The 18,035-nt window shown below is 41.7% G+C and overlaps 1 protein-coding gene across 24 annotated transcripts in view; it reads right to left on the reverse strand.

Moving 5' to 3' along the window:
• The window catches only part of LOC135486577 (multiple PDZ domain protein-like), a 242,447-nt gene that overhangs the window by 22,138 nt on the left and 202,274 nt on the right, over positions 1-18,035 (reverse strand). For 23 of the 24 annotated variants that reach the window (XM_064769472.1, XM_064769471.1, XM_064769464.1 and 20 more), the window contains 4 exons: positions 17,101-17,170; positions 2,178-2,374; positions 1,179-1,340; positions 445-495 (listed from right to left, as the gene is read on the reverse strand). In XM_064769472.1, the coding sequence (XP_064625542.1) occupies positions 445-495; positions 1,179-1,340; positions 2,178-2,374; positions 17,101-17,170 (480 nt within the window). The remainder of the gene's footprint in view (positions 1-444; positions 496-1,178; positions 1,341-2,177; positions 2,375-17,100; positions 17,171-18,035) is intronic. The other variant, XM_064769465.1, reaches the window with a different exon arrangement.

Below are 18,035 nucleotides of genomic sequence, written 5' to 3' on the forward strand. Positions count from 1 at the left end.
AGACGAGAGAGATCCGTTTGTCAGATAAGCAGCAATTACAATCACACGTAGCTGGGATTTATAAAATGTATTAACGCTCATTTCCGTGGCGCTAGACTCACACAACCTGTAGTTCACTACCTACAGCTCAAGGCACAGAGAATGATGAATCAGGAAGACTGGAATTGAACTGAATGTTTACAAGCCAAAACCAATGCTTTGTTTTTCTTCCAGGTAGGATCTTAGCACCTGGAAATCACTCATTTTCCGTTTGAAATGTTTGATAATTTCAACAATTTTGTGGTACAACATGACTGAATCTTCATAAGCAAATTTCACTTGAGCTGTAGTGAATCTAAGCCGGATTAGTAAAACAAAATCCCCCACACTTAAAGCCTTTTAAAGAGGTAGAAAACTGACAAGAAAATGGCATGATTATGCACTGTAGAAATGTCATAAGTGTACCTTTTTGTTAGAACGTGGTTTAGGCTTTGGAGGTTGAACCAGAGTTGAAACCTACATTGAATAAGTACAGGTTCAGTGAGGAGAAAATACAGAGGGGTCAAAAAAATTCAAGTCATAAATGAAAGGGATGTAAACACAGGCTTGTCAGATAGAATATTAGGGCTGTTAGCATGCATTGCTAAAAAGACAATCCGATTCCATCGGATCCATCCTCATTGCAGTCTCATTTCAAAGCAACCGTTGCCGCAACCTGGATGAAGGTGGTATAATTGGGACGATATCAGCAGTGAGTAATGAGAAGGGGAGCGACCCTCTGTGGTTTTGTAACAAAAGTGCTTTTCCCCACATGCCCAGCCATGAGCAGCTTCACTCTTCCTAAAAGTGACATGCCTCTGGTGGTACGGACATGTTGTCCGCATGGAAGATGGCTGACTCCCCAAGAGACTGCTGCAATGGCGACCAGGAATTGGATGGGGCCAAAGGAGATGAGGAAGAACCAGAGTTAGATGGTTGGACGTAGTGAAGCGGGACGCAACAACTGCAGGTGTAGGTGCTACCTTAGAGAGAGAGAGAGAGACTCTGCATGCCTAATGGTGCATTTCAGTCCAGATGAGACCTGATATGTTTTTGGACAATGGACAATTTCATACTTTAAAAATCTAGCTTTCTCAGATTGGTGAAACAAGAGTAGTGCATGTCACAAGGCGGATCAATCCATTCAAGAAAATACTCACACTATCTTTTGGGGGTCTTGTAGGGGTGAGGGGTTTCACAGCCATATGAACCAAACAATCGTCACGTCGCAGTAGGATGATCTTGACCTTTGAGGCAGTCACCCCCTTGATGATCGCCGAGGCGTTAAGGTGACTTCGACCGAATATCACTTGGCCGTTCATCTGGAAGAAGAAGGTGATCAGAATCAATATAGTAAGAATATTGTCCACGTAGTGTCTGATACGAGTCCCCAGATCACCCAAGTTGATTTTCGTGGGGCCCAATATCAGGACGGAGAAAATCAATGAGCAGGATCTTGTGACATGGATCAGACACACCCCAAGTTGATTTTCGTGGGGCTCAATATCAGGACAGAGAAAATCAATGAGTGGGATCTGGTGACATGGATCAGACACAACCCAAGTTGATTTTCGTGAGGCCCAATATTAGGACAGAGAAAATCAATGAGTGGGATCTGGTGACATGGATCAGACACAACCCAAGTTGATTTTCGTGGGGCCCAATATTAGGACAGAGAAAATCAATGAGTGGGATCTGGTGACATGGATCAGACACAACCCAAGTTGATTTTTGTGGGACCCAATATCAGGACAGAGAAAATCAATGAGTGGGATCTGGTGACATGGATCAGACACAACCCAAGTTGATTTTCGTGGGGCCCAATTTCAGGACAGAAAAAATCAATGTGAAGGATATGGTGATATAAAATCAGACACGACAACTGTATTATACTTATCCTACATGTGTACCAATACCACAGAAATTATCATTAAAAGCCAACTCGGGTAATTTCTTACCCAAAATTTTCTCATGACCTGAAGATATCTCGGAAGATGTAACTTCTGAGTAAACGTTGTCGCAACTTCAACAGTGTGGGAATTCCAACATAATGACGTACAACATGTGAATGTCCTTTACAAATTCCAACAAGAATCATTTCTATGCCATCAGAAATGATATAAAATGTAATCATAATTTCTAAGAGCTCCTACATGTACCTCTAATAACTCATCCCCGACCAATATCCTGCCATCTCTGCCAACAGGACTATTGGGTTGCACGCCTGCTACGAACACACTCATCGTGTTGAGATCTTTATTGCCAGCAAGGCTAAGGCCGAGACCATTACTCCCACGGTCAAACTCAATCATGTGAATCTGGCCGTTCAGGTCACCATACTTCTTGTGGATGTTTTCTGAAAAATAGCAAAATTGGCAGGATATTATATTCCAACGGTCAAACTTGGTCATGTGAATCTGGCCGTAGGCCACCATACTTCTTTTCTGAGGATGTTTTCTAAAAAATAGCAAAGGTGGCTGGAAGTTAGTTCCCACAGTCAACTCAGTCATGTGACCCTTAAGGTCACGCGAATGTTTTCTGAAAAATAGCCAAAGGGGGCAGGAAATTAGTTCCCACATTTGAACTGGGTCATGCGAATTGGCTGTTTAGGTCACAGTACTTCTCTTTTTGAGGACTTTTCTGCAAAATAGCGGGCCAGATAATTTTTTTCAGTATGTTTACACGCAATTGAAAATGTTCAAATTTAATTACAAATATCAAATTATTTAACGAATGGCATAGGCCTTTCAAGTTGGTGAATCTCATTACTAAGAGTGAACATTAGTGCAACGATTTATCGGATTTTTCATCAGAGGCTCTTCCTTCATTTCTGACGTGATAGCCACCCGGTCAATCAAACATGTCAAATGAATGAAGTGCATATGAAATACGAAGCAATAACAGTTGATCTATATGTATGAATAATATATCATTGACGCCAACGAGACACGTGATTACACTAAGACATCTTTGATTGACACTCAATCAACACTTTGGCCAATACGATCAATTTCCTACTGATTGGTGACAATATTGATGACATCTATTTCGAGATGAGATTGTTCTATGGTGGGTGTGCCTGCTCACAACGACAACAGAAGAATGGTCTATAATGCTGTTTAACTATCGTTAAGTGTTGGATAACATTGACCGGGCTAAGGGTAGTCAGGGACATAGATCCAGCATGCTGGGTGTAAATGTATCACTATACGAGCCAATTCGTTACATGCAGCTGAGTTCTGTGTTGCGATATTTAACTTAGAGCAAAACAATAAAAAAATACCATAAGTTTAACTGATAGCACCATAAGTTTACCTGATAGCATCATAAATTGAACTGATAGCACCATAAGTTGAACTGATAGAACCATTAGTTGAACTGAGCATTGATCATGACAGCCCCACATAAAAGACAACCTAAGCCGCAATGAATTTCCATCGGTTCCCATTTGGCGCCCACAAGATACATGATATAGTTCAACAAGTACCTCATCAATTATTTTAGCTGCATAAACCGTGTCACCAATCACGGATGCACAGAGACGATGACCTGGTACTATCTCCATGCACCACTCAACTCATCAATATTGATCAGGGCAGATTCCCAGGCATACGATCGCTCACAAAGAATGGAATTCGATTATCTAGATTGAAATGTCGAGAAACCTAAATTCCGGTGATCGTTCTTTACAAGCGTCACATGATGAACAGCTTCTCTTCATTTAGCATGTTTCGGAAACATGTCAAATTACATTGAGGAGAAAAAAAGGAACACTGCTCATCTCTCTCTGGACCCCTCCCTCCTGTGGAAAGATGAATGTGACTGTCTTCTAGCATAACAGCTCAAATATTCTTTCAAAACTTTAAAAGAATATTACATAAGCAGTTCTGGAACTACATTTGTACATGAAGCGAACAGTACATGAAAACAACAAAACATGTAACATTTGAACAGGGATTGTACACCAAGGTGTTTAGAATATTGGCCAAGAATAGAATAGAATAGAATATTGGCACTGAGACTTCCATGTGCTGTAATGCTTAATTGCATTACACACCACCTGATCTAGATCATCCCCTCATCCAAAAGGCAGCCCTTTAAACCAATATAAATGTCGAATTGTCACATGGATTCCTGAGAAATATGTGTCACTCAGAATAGGAAATGGAAATCTTCCAGACTACGTCCTCTTCAAAATTCAAATCGACATCAAAGGCGGCTCGTCAAAGTATCCATTCTCGTTACACTCAGCGGGGTTGATTTCCCCACAGAGTCTGAATGATGATGGCTACATCTCAGAAGAGGAAGAAGGAAACAACATCATGATCACAGCAGGCGGTTGCTGTAACATTATACCTACATTTTCTGTAACAGCGCTAGAGCTCTGGAACTGACTCTATGCGGCAGATAGTGGCAACACAAGACAAGTCAAAACTTGTTCAATGCATCGGAGACAAAAAAGGAATTGATATCATGATCACAGCAGTTGCTGTAACGTTATACGAAAACTGACATTTTCTGTAATGGTATTACAACTCTGGAGCTATCCCCATGCCACTGACAGTGGGAATTTACCACATCTCAAAACTTGTTCAATGCCCTCTTACGTGTCGGAGGAAGAAGAATTGAGGAAACATCAGTCAGACCCTAAACCATACAGCCTGTCACAGTTACATTGGATGATTCCACATCAGCAATCAACCCACTCCCTGCCTGATTGCTAAGACAGCCTAAATCAATTTCTTCAGCTGAGAAGGCTACAGTTTGCGGAGCACTGGGGCAAGTCAGTGGCCAAGACCACCCGCTGAGTGATTTCCCTGACTAGAAAGCCGCACTTGAGCTTGGGCATGCCATCCTGGATTTTTTGCTTTCCTTCCTTGAAGACAAATTGACTTCATGTCCCAATTTGCAACTTATATGCACATCATATGACGATTTACCACCTCTATGTTCTGCCCCAAGCATTTCTATATGTCTATTTCAAATCTCAAGTTGTCGAAACTGCCTTTCCGAATGCTGACAATTAAGCAAACCTGAGGAGACCAACTGCATTAATTCTACAACACCCCTTGATGATATACTTCTACCAGGCAGATTGTTGAGACAGCCAAGATTGATTTATTCTGATGTGTTCTGCAAGAGCAGTGGGGCAAGTCATAGCCGACATCATCCAGTGAGTGAATTCCCTAGTGTGACTAGATATCTGCACGCAAACTTAGACATGATAAACATGTACTTGAGTGAGCAATACCTTGATTAGAAACTATAGCGGCCACTGCCCAGCAGTGGACGCTCCTGCTCAGCACTGGGTCAGGTGCAGGACAAAAATAGCTTCTGCACCAAAAAGGTTAAGCTAAGGTTTCCTTCATCCATTAATCCTCCAGTTTGCATTGGCCCCACATCAAAGGATGAGTATTGGCAACGTTAAAAATCATACTGATATCAGCTTATTGCTCCACTCTCATTTGCACAGAGGGAGTTGTATTTCATAATGTTCGGACCAAACGGTCTAATTTCATGAAATGTTGAGAAATTGCAGAGCATGGATCGATCAGCTAGGCCCCAGGTGTGAAGCACTCAAAGATTTTCTAGATTCTTGTACGCTACCAATACTGAGGAAAACATGTAAACATCGCCAGATGCTTCATGTGAATCAATGCCAATGTTCAGACAAAACCACCAAAAGTAAGACATCTGCAGCCTATTTCACCCAAGCAGACCAAGAGAACGTAGGCACTAGTAGTATATATGGAAAGTGTTTTGGGCCCAGTTAGGCTGGTCCAGACTTGTGATTGATCAATAAAAATAAACTGATGATTGGCGATTTTTTTTTGTTTTGCCACCTGGATTGCTTATAACTTGGCTGAAAAATCATTTTCTTAACAACGAATTGTTGGCATTTCTGACAGGCAGCCATACAGACAGATGAGCAAGTAATGGTATGTTGACTGCAACAAGGAATACTGGAAGGTATATTCGAATAACACGGAGATACAACATTATACCTCTGATAATGAGAGCTCAGCATTCTGCAACTGTGACGTTGCTCTATAGTAACCAGCAAGTCCCAGATTTCAGGGAGTCAACTGATTTCGCTGGCCGTGCAATAGGAAGCAACATTGCTTAAACCAACCCAACGAACTGTCTGACATTGTTTATCTGAAGGCTCTCAAAGCAGGGAACCTGCGACTGCAACCTGACAACACTGATCACAGACATGACAGATATCGAATAAAAAACCAAGTATCCAACAACAAGAACCAAATTTGCTAATGCAGCCTTCCAATTGCACCCAGACACAGCACCAATATGGTATCCTCTAACTATAGGACAATATTTCCGATTTACATGACAAACAGCAGGGAGACAAGAGACAGTTGAGCTAACATTGAATTGAGTAGGATTGTCCAACTACCAGCTCAAGGTGACGACCACAGAGTCACATGGGTGATATGAATAAAGACTAGCAAATGCTTTTATCTAAAACTCCATTAACACTGGGCCTTTCTGTACAAAATCGAAGTAAAAGCATTTGCTAGACTTTATTCATCAGCCATTGACTTATATTTGACAATGGGAAGAAGTGCAGGCGGCACCTAGAAGGAACGATACACTGTAGAAGGAGGTCTACAGTCACGGGAGCTTCTGCAGTAAACCTGGCAGCTTGGAAATTTCGATGACTTCTACACCTACCAATCATGAAATGAAATGGCCAGGGCCATTGTGCTCACCTCATGTGGAGGAAAGATGGATAAAGAGCATGGTCTTGTGTCATGTAGTGTTAGGTTTGATGTAGGTCCAAGCAATTACAATTTCCCCAAAATGGCCAATTTACAGTACATTCGACCTCTGTGACCTTGAAAAGTAGGTCAAATCAAAGAAGACCCGGGTGACACATTGAATGGTTGTTAGAATTAGATGTACCTATGATATAAAATTGGTGCCAATCGGGCAAGTCATTACTAGGAATAATGGCATTTTGAAGAATTTAGGATTTGGCCCCCTCCCTGGAGGCCAAACGGCAAATCAGATCGCACCAAACTTCGGTACCTGAGATCACCTGACCAAGGGGTACATGTGTACTTAATTTGTGATCAATAGTCATTGCAGTTAAGAAACGTGCCATAGTTACGGCCCGACGGCGAATTTACGCCATTTGACCTCTGTGACCTTGACAAGAAGGTCAAATTAAAAACCTGTGTGACATATACTGTATGGTGGTTAGATGTACCCATGATATCAAATTGGTGGCAATCGGGCAAGAAGTTAAGGAATAATCACATTTTTAAGGTTTTTGGATTTTGCCCCCTGGTGGTCAAGTGGTGAATCATATTGGACCAAACTTCGGTCCCTGAGATCACCTGACTAAGGGGTAAATGTGTACCAAATTTGGTATCAATAGTCATTGCAGTTTAGAAACGTGCCATCATTACATCCTAACGGCCAATTTACACCATTTGACCTCTGTGACCTTGAAAAGGAGGTCAAATCAAAAACCCGGAGGATATATGATGCACCTTTGCTAGAAGTACCTACCATATTTTTTTCAAAATTTCCCGACTACTATTAAGGGAGATATTGCATATTTTCACTTTTAACGTTTGGCCCCCTGGTGGCCGAACCATGAAACGAATCGGACCGAAACTTGGTCTCCCAGGTGTCATTACATAAGGGTACATGTGTACCAAGTTTCAACTCAATAGCTCTAACAGTTACGAAACGTGCCCTGCTAACGGACGACGGACGACGACGACGACGACGACGACGACGACGACGACGACGACGACGACGACGACGACGACGACGACGACGACGACGACGACGACGACGACGACGACGACGACGACGACGACGACGACGACGGACGACGGACGCCACGGTATGGGATAAGCTCACCTCTGCTAAGAGGTGAGCTAACAAAAAGAACTAAAATACTATTGCTCAGGATATTACTGAAGGAGTGTTTGAAATGGACTGTCAGACATGTCAGGGAGTCTGTTAGAGTGGCACAGTGGAAACATCAGCACCTGTCACCTTTGAGATCCTGAATTAGATTTCTGGTCGGTTCCGGGACACTCATGTGATAGAGATGTGGACTCTCTCTGACAGCTAAAGGTTTCCTCCAGACTCTCCAGTTTCCTCCTACTAACACTACAATCGCCCAATATTGTTTATAGAGCTAATAATGTCCTGTTTGATGCTCAGCTCTCAACTCAGTATTTTTTAACTGTTTAAAATCTGCCCACGAAAGCACCAAATAACGTTTTTTGAAGAAAACTCTGTAAAAAATAACAACTTGTGAAAATACAATTCACAGTAACATATGGGCGCTTGGCATCCAAGCTGCATTCCCACACTTACCTATTTCGGTAATAGTCAGATTCATGTTTCCTGAGAACGTCCTCATTAGATCCTCAGAATTCGCAACATAAATCCAAAAATCCAAGCACCAGATGGAATGCAATCCGATATCACATGCACCCGTTTTCAATACAAAGGTTTTGAAGCCAGAACAGATCTTTACCACAGCGAGAACAGACCAGCCACCTCAGGACAAATATTGACAGAACGTCTCCAAACGTCCTAACCATGTACTCCTCTATACATCGAGATGAAAGTCATTCCTAAAGCCAAACCTGTCTACTCCTCCAGCAATGAATAAAATATACTACACCACAATGACATTTCCAGATAATAACTAGGCACAATTTAGAAGAAATAAGCGCATTTTGGCTCTATTTTACGGTACTGGTAATACGCCATGACCATTGAGATCTATCGATGATGTTGCCCACACTTTTCAATCGATGCAGAAAACAGGTCTGCCTGTACATGCATTCAAGAACAGCCTTGTCTACTCGCTGGATGGTGATGATAAGCTGCTTGGAGCAGGCTTGTTGATTGTCAGGGAGGCTGGTGGGTAGTCTATCTTGGGTAGGGGTGCACGATGGAGTTAGAGGTGCTGGGTTGGTTGTCGTAGATTACACTGGGAATGTGATATTGTCATGGCTTACGGTGTTTGGGTGCGTGGGTGGTATAGTTATGGCTTTGGTACTGTTATGTGTTACAGGTGGGATGTGGTGGCCAGATACAGCAGCCTAAATATGGGTGGGTGTAACACCTATATGGCTGCCCTACTGTCATGTTTTGCAGGTGGGATGTGGGTGCATGTAAGACATGCCTTGACTATGGTCATGTGTTACAGCTTGATTCAGGTAGATGTAACACTATGGCTACCCTACTGTCATGTGTTGCAGGTCGGATGTGGGTGCATGTAAGACATGCCTTGACTATGGTCATGTGTTGCAGCTTGAATCAGGTAGATGTAACACTATGGCTACCCTACTGTCATGTGTTGCAGGTCGGATGTGGGTGCATGTAAGACATGCCTTGACTATGGTCATGTGTTACAGCTTGAATCAGGTAGATGTAACACTATGGCTACCCTACTGTCATGTGTTGCAGGTCGGATGTGGGTGCATGTAAGACATGCCTTGACTATGGTCATGTGTTGCAGCTTGAATCAGGTAGATGTAACACTATGGCTACCCTACTGTCATGTGTTGCAGGTGGGATGTGGGTGCATGTAAGACATGCCTTGACTATGGTCATGTGTTGCAGCTTGAATCAGGTAGATGTAACACTATGTCTACCCTACTGTCATGTTTTGCAGGTGGGATGTAGGTGCTTGTATTAAAAGACATGGCTTGACTTTTGTCATGTGTTACAGCTTGGATATGAGTGGAGAATGAGGTGCATTTCAATACCTATAGTTATTCTCATTGATTACTTGAGCTCGGCTGAGAGAAATGGCTTGATTGGAAAACAGCTAACAGAATAGGTCTGGCTGTCTGCAAACATTTACATTGGTCGATCAACAGCTGGCCGCATGGTATTTGATGAATGCTTGTCAGGTGTCGGATGTGGCCATCGGGTCAGGAAGTGCAGAAAAATTGATCTCGTGCTTAAAGGCCTACACTGTATGTGTACATTGTTTTCGTCTGTGTCACATGTAAATAGAAATAGAAACATTGCCGATGTACAGTAACCAGACACATTAACATGATGAAAATTCCATATTTATTCCATATTCATAATGATGTCACAGATATCGGCTCAGCTGCAGACCGACCCCAGTCAATTGAATCTGTTCAATTATCTGTTTCAACGTGGCCAATAACTGCTGCCTAAATACTCCTCTCAAAGGACCATATATTATCAAAGGACCTCTTTCTTCGAATCATCCTTTTCATGCAATGGACACCTGAAGACAGCACAACACTTTCAAGGAGTCATCTGAAAGGAAAGGACTTTTTTCTTTCCAGGGCCATTATATACTACACATTGCCTTCAGCAAGTGTCTTAGACCAAATTCCCACCACGACCATTTCATCCAGATGATTAGTGTGTCTGTGTGAGGCATGTCTCGACTCAGTAATGAGACCAGCCAAATCAGCTTACGCTGAACCCGTCTTTAGCAACTACTCCGAGGCAGAGAAATCCTCTGGGATCCTTCCCTAGATCGCAGATCGTAGAGACAGGCTGCATAAGTGGGCAATGCATAGGATGAACATGTACATGTAAATCAGTCACTCCTGTCAGGTTCTGCAAGGCCTGTTATTATTATTTCTGTGAGTTTTCAAACATGTACATGTTGCAAAAGTCAAATGCCTGCCAAAATAAGTGGGTTTTCAATAATTCTTTGCCAGCTCTGGCCTTTCTTGTGAGTAGGACAAAACAGAAAGGGTAAGCTCACAAGGAGGTTGCTGCTACTTGCCACACCATGCCGTCCGCGATATCGACCACAGCCAAATCAATCAACAAGTAAGCTGATACATCTCAAGCCCTAGTGATCACTCAACATCAGCCAAACCCCTCCGGAGACTGCCGTAATCACTGACATGATCAGAAGCCATGTGGAACTACCACGTCATCAGCAAGACTGCAGTCGATATCGATCTCGACTGTGATCTTATCATCCTTACGAGTTTGACTGAGAAGGAACCATATGTGGACACTACCCTAAGCCATGGAAGAGCTATTACCTGACTTGAAACTGAACAAAAACTCAAACCATTGCTGAGTTTGATTTTGAGTGCAGGTTGCAGTATAACTGATTCTTGTTGCAGGAACCTGTAGAAAACACCGCAAACAAGAGATTTTTGTTGCATGCGAAAATAATTACAGGTTGCAGCGTCAAGAATCGTCTTTCGGTGCTCAAGGTTGCTGCAAAACATGAATCCTGACTAATCACACATGGTCCAGCTCATCAAATACAACCCCATAAAATCTCATCAGATATTGTAAAAAGTAATAAAACATGCATAATTGAGTTAATGACAAGATTTTTAATGGGATATATCATTGCAGTTTGAATATAATGTTTTCAAATGAGAAATTCATAGGCAAGGAAACTATTGTGCAGGTAGAAGGCCAAAGGTGTCAAGAGAACAGTACATGATTCAAATCTGGGGAAGATCACCGCTGTGCTCTTCTTAGTATTCTTGAGCAAGACACCTTACATGCCTATAATTCTACATAGTTCTGTTTTTCAAATAAGACATAAAAGAGCCACCAGTTGGGTTCCTCCGCTAAATAAAAAATAGGCCATTCCACCTGGCAGCCACCTGTATATTGTGGGGATGCAAAAATGCACATAAGTTCGACAGTGTAACATTCCTTAGAGAATGATTTCCCCATGCAAGAATGAAGGCAGAAGAGGAAGAATTAATGTTGTTGATCATTAAGATCCTGTGTACCATGCCAAAGCCATTTATCATCATCATCATCATTGTGGTCTCATCTCCGACATCAGTTATTTTTCTTTATCATCATCAACATCATCATCATCATCATCATGGTCATCATCTTCACCATCAATGTCACACAGAGGTTTTGACTTAACTAGCTGTATTCTGAAACAGGTTTAACGCAAGCACTTCACACAGCAAATGCAAATTTGGCTACAAAAGACAATTAGGACATGTAGAATGCAGCCTGCGTTAGGACTTCTGCAGCTGCTGCCTTTTGCATTGATTGATTGGTTTGCAACATTAATTCAATATGCATAGTAGAGTGTTCAAGACTTTCTAATAGTCGTTTGGGCAGCGATTACAAATTGGTTGTGTCAGAAACGAAGTTGATTTAATGATTTAAGGAGCTCGATAATGACTTGCACCTCGCTAATAAATCATGGAATAGTTGGAAATGAAGTGATAGAGTCCTTGGAGTAAGATGGTAATCTTGAATCAAATTGTGAGAAACATTGCAGAGGTGACAGTGTTTGAGTCTTTACTTCTCGGGTAGTGGGATATCATTATCACAATTGATAAAACAGAATAAATTGCATGTCACAATACATTTATTTGCGTGTTATCAACCCACCTCGGTCAACGTAACTAGAGCTGTATAGCCATGCCTCAAGGACAGTCAGACTGCATGGCCCAATTAGTGAACAAATAATGAAATGGCCAGGGCCATTGTGCTCACCTCATGTGGAGGAAAGATGGATAAAGAGCATGGTATTGTGTCATGTAGTGTTAGGTTTGATGTAGGTCCAAGCAATTACAATTTCCCCAAAATGGCCAATTTACAGTACATTCGACCTCTGTGACCTTGAAAAGTAGGTCAAATCAAAGAAGACCCGGGTGACACATTGAATGGTTGTTAGAATTAGATGTACCTATGATATAAAATTGGTGCCAATCGGGCAAGTCATTACTAGGAATAATGGCATTTTGAAGAATTTAGGATTTGGCCCCCTCCCTGGAGGCCAAACGGCAAATCAGATCGGACCAAACTTCGGTACCTGAGATCACCTGGCCAAGGGGTCTATGTGTACTTAATTTGTGATCAATAGTCATTGCAGTTAAGAAACGTGCCATAGTTACGGCCTGACGGCGAATTTATGCCATTTGACCTCTGTGACCTTGACAAGAAGGTCAAATTAAAAACCTGTGTGACATATACTGTATGGTGGTTAGATGTACCCATGATATCAAATTGGTGGCAATCGGGCAAGAAGTTAAGGAATAATCACATTTTTAAGGTTTTTGAATTTTGCCCCCTGGTGGTCAAGTGGTGAATCATATTGGACCAAACTTTGGTCCCTGAGATCACCTGACTAAGGGGTAAATGTGTACCAAATTTGGTATCAATAGTCATTGCAGTTTAGAAACGTGCCATCGTTACATCCTAACGGCCAATTTACACCATTTGACCTCTGTGACCTTGAAAAGGAGGTCAAATCAAAAACCCGGAGGATATATGATGCACCTTTGCTAGAAGTACCTACCATATTTTTTTCAAAATTTCCCGACTACTATTAAGGGAGATATTGCATATTTTCACTTTTAACGTTTGGCCCCCTGGTGGCCAAACCATGAAACGAATCGGACCGAAACTTGGTCTCCAAGGTGTCATTACATAAGGGTACATGTGTTCCAAGTTTCAACTCAATAGCTCTAACAGTTACGAAACGTGCCCTGCTAACGGACGACGGACGACGACGACGACGACGACGACGACGACGACGACGACGACGACGACGACGACGACGACGACGACGACGACGACGACGACGACGACGACGGACGACGGACGCCACGGTATGGGATAAGCTCACCTCTGCTAAGAGGTGAGCTAAAAAGCCAATTACTTATGAGGATTATACTTAATGGAGCTCTAATTGGGTCAGGTGAACCAGAAAACTCTTGCCTGCTTAAGTTTGCATGATAGAAACAGAAGGATGGGGAAGAACTGAACTGAGATAGTAAAAAAACTTGGCATAGGGAAATTGTTAGGGGTCTTCTCAAATTTTAATAATACAAGACTAATCGTGAGCTCAACAGTAATACTGGATGTGTACATGTATGAATTTTTCTGAATGCAACCACAATTTAACATTCTTTCTGGTACAGTACACTAGTATGAGATGGTCCCCTTTAAGCATTTTGAGATGTTCCCCTTTCAAAAAGTTGCCCTTTTCCCTGCTTTCGGTACATGTGCTTAACGCTCTTAGCCATGGGAAAAACTGCCATTAACCATAATATACTCATAGTCATTAGCTGAAAACATACTTCAAAACCATTAGCAACACATCATCATCATTTAGGCTGGTGTCAATTCAGCGAAAGGGATTTGGCTGTAATCTTTGAAAGTTTCTTATTAGCAAAAACATCCCCCCTTCTCTGTTTTTTTTGGTTAAAACATTTTTACCAGATCCCTGCTGACGCATTGAGATAGTGTCAGACATGACACTGGTCCCATTGCGGTATCTCACTAATGCGATATTCCATATATGGAATCTCCCAGCATGCTCTAGTAGGCACATGATGGATTATCGTAATCATGGGAAAACATGACGCCGCTGCGGTGAGAACATTCTCGTGTTTGGGCGATATTCTGAAATATTTATTTTTATGAATCAAGTCGTATATAGCTAACCATATTCTAATACATTGCACTTTGAATAATTAATGTTACACCATAACTAACTTAACATCAATCTCCATCGAAACACAATTTATCGGAAATTACCACAATTAGCCCTGTCAAGATAATGACCAATCAGTTGATTTACTAACTTTTTAACGAACAGTTAATCATTACCGTCATTTTATCAATAATGCCCCAGACATGTAACCAGTTTAAAGATAAGAATTCTGCTAATTGAAGTTTTTTATCAAGTTTTAAGTATAACTTCAGAAATGGTTCGTCTTTGGAGCGGGCTTTAAAGGAGGGCTACATGTACATGTATAGGCAGGAGCCATTTGGTCAATTTGGTTGTTTTCAGGTGATTAATATGCACAGTTAGAGGACAGTATCTCGTTCTAATTAACAAACAACAACAATTTTCTGTATCCTCTTGATAGGAGAGACCCTACTGGCAACTTCATGTAGCTTAATCACTAATCTTAATCGGACCAATCTTATAAGCACTGAAAGTTTTGGACATGGTGGGGTCGAAACCCTAATCTGATACATCTGTAGTGATCTTGGGCAGATCACTTTACTGTGAATGTCTAAGCCTTTCCAGTAGAGACCTAATACATATTCAAAGTTATATTTTGAATTTTGTCTTTACCATTTTGCCACTAAATTATATTCCCCTTCATACATGTTGATATCTCATCTGATTATGAACCTCCAAGAAATGTCCGTGATTCGATCAAGGCACTCTGAGTCCCCTCTCAATCATCTTCATATAATCAGATCTATATTGTTCATGATATTGATGGGCTGCTGACCTAACGGTATCGAGTGGCAGGCGAATGTTTATGAAGACGCTCGGTCACTACATGAGATGCCTAGCGAAAGTTGGAGATTGATATTGTGGCCAAAGATAGTCAAGTGCTTTGATGATATGCAAGAATTGTTGTTTAAAGAAGGGAGTACAACAGTTTGAGTGGTTAGAATGCCTCTTTGAAATGGAATGTCGTCTTCATTCTGCATTCATCCTTTTACTTGGTGACACGATAGGCACCTCAAGGCACTCACCCACTCTCGTGGTGACTTGATAGCTACATATTGACGTGACGTGATACCCACGACAGTGCACTGCACGCCCACTGACATGGTGACATGTTAGCCACATACTCACCCATTCTTGCAATTTGGAGCTATAACTGACATTCTGTTGAGAATATATTGAAAGAAAACTACCACATATCAACCATCTTTACAATATTTCTATTCTATTTCAAACCCCAAAACGACCCCTAAATGACAATTGTGGGTTAAACCAGAAGACATGCTTCTTGGACTCATGGGGTTAAAATTCCAGCCAATGTTGCCGGTGCCTAACGACCTGCCTTTGACCTTTATCCGGTGATATCTCTCCCGAGACCGGTATATCACGTTTCACGCTAGCTTCTTGTTTATGGCTCCTTTATCTGGCCGGTAATGGTTGATCTTTGTCGAGGAGTGGGACCCCATGTGTCGTTGGCTAAATCACCATCTATGTGTTACTGTAAACCTGGGCGTGGTATATTTGTAGATCTTGCGAATAATATTGATTCGTGAAAATCAAAGCAAAAAAACTATGAATTATGATTGGAAAAACGTGCCAAAATTTTGTAGTCCACCGAAATAAAAATCATGAAATTTAAACTTTTTAGAGATTTTAGCAATTTTCGTGAATAGGAAGAAACCTGCAAGACAGTGACCATATGGTCTCGACTCAAGATTACCAAACCTGCCCATATCTGTTCCCTCCCTGATGTATGATAATGACTCTCATCAGACCATGTCAATTTCACCCACGGGCTATCCAGCCCGGTGAAACACGCAAGAAACGCCGAGCGCCAAGCATCTTCACCGTCACTTATTTGCCGAACTTCCAACAGGTTTCAACGGAATCTACAGAATTGCTCCGTTTCCATGGCAACTGTCAATATAAATGCTCTGCGGTCAGAAAGCGATGCTGGAGGATATTCGCCAAGGTGTTCATACCCCGCAGTTTTGACAGCGTAGACAAATAACCCGGGGCTATTATAGAGGTCAAGTGGGGGGAGAAGGGGGAGGTAGATCAGGCCCTTTTTTCTCGGGCATCATTAATGCATAACACCCTGTTACGGTATTACATCATTTTCGCAGGATTTTCTTGCGATTATGAGAGAATGACATGTTGACAGAAACATGTGAATATGAAAATATGTAGGCTATGTTTTATAAACAATATGATCATGACATAAGTTATTCTACACACCCTTCCTATTATTCCTAAGCTTACTTTGGAGCAAAGCTTTCTCTATAACATTCGAGGCTGGTGGCTTTGTCTGTGACATCACTACTGAACAGACAGCACCACCATCATAAGAAGGGTGTAGAGGGTGAGCTAAAATGTCAATGGCTTGGCTAGCTTCTTGTCTTGTATTGTCCAGAGCTCTGACAACACGATGCCACAAAACAAAACATTTGTGTTCTATTCAAATACAGTTTTTAAAGTCATCTATGACATGATCTCACAGACACTATCAGCGTGTGCTTCCAACTTTGACAATGGGTACTAACACAAATTAGCAAAGAACTTGGATAATATAAGGGTCTACTATTAATCATAGTTAATAAAATTCGACTTACTCCTTGTGTAACCATACTCGTCCTCCTCTTCATCACTATCTGAGGTATCTTCCGGGATTGATGGAGCAGGCTGCAAAAAAGAGGTCAAGGTCACCTGGCTACAATAAAGAGGTCATGAGGTCAAGGTCATACCAGCAATGACAGAGGGCCAAAGGTCCTTGCTATTCCAAGTTTACTTTTTCATCTGAAGTGAACATGAGGTTTCCTTCTCTTCCGCTAGATGCCCAAATTTGGTTTCCTTTTCTGCTTTTTGATTTTTCAAAGCACTTTACTTTCAAATATGTGAACCCAAGGAAAGCTTCTGTATGACCAAAGGCCTTGATCTTTTACAACACTATATTGCTCAGCAACCCTTATTTGTGAGGAAAGATAGTCCAATTTGATATTTTAAGGTCTTTTAAATTTGAAGCCAGGCTTCTGAAGTTAGGGGCTTCCCGAAATTTACCAGTCTATTTGATAAAGGAGAGGCAACAATCAGGCAAGATTGAGACAGGTGCAGTGTCATCTCACGAATTAATTGAAAATTTAGTCCACAAACACTTAGAAAGGTGCAAAGGGATATAAATAGGTGCTGAGGCCAAAATAAATGTAATCTGTACTGTTTGCGACACTCTCCACACATGCAAGGAGTGTGGTCAGAACCGTCCTAAAGCTGTTTATCAGAACATTCCTTGAACCCATCTATCGGAGCTGGGATGTTTACAATAGACTTCTGCTGGGAAGACATCATTGGCCCCATCCATACATGTGCAACTCCCTCACCAACGAAATGTGCAAGAACAGAAGTGCAGATATATAGAAAACAACCCAAAAACCATATCTAACAACCACGACAACATTCGAATAAAGGCATCAGAAAAACCAAGACACTGACTACAACTCAGTTCAAAAGTAACATCTCTTGATGCATGCACCTTGTCTGTCATGATGGCATT

This window comes from Lineus longissimus, chromosome 4, assembly GCF_910592395.1.
Source record: "Lineus longissimus chromosome 4, tnLinLong1.2, whole genome shotgun sequence".
NCBI lineage: Eukaryota > Metazoa > Nemertea > Pilidiophora > Heteronemertea > Lineidae > Lineus > Lineus longissimus.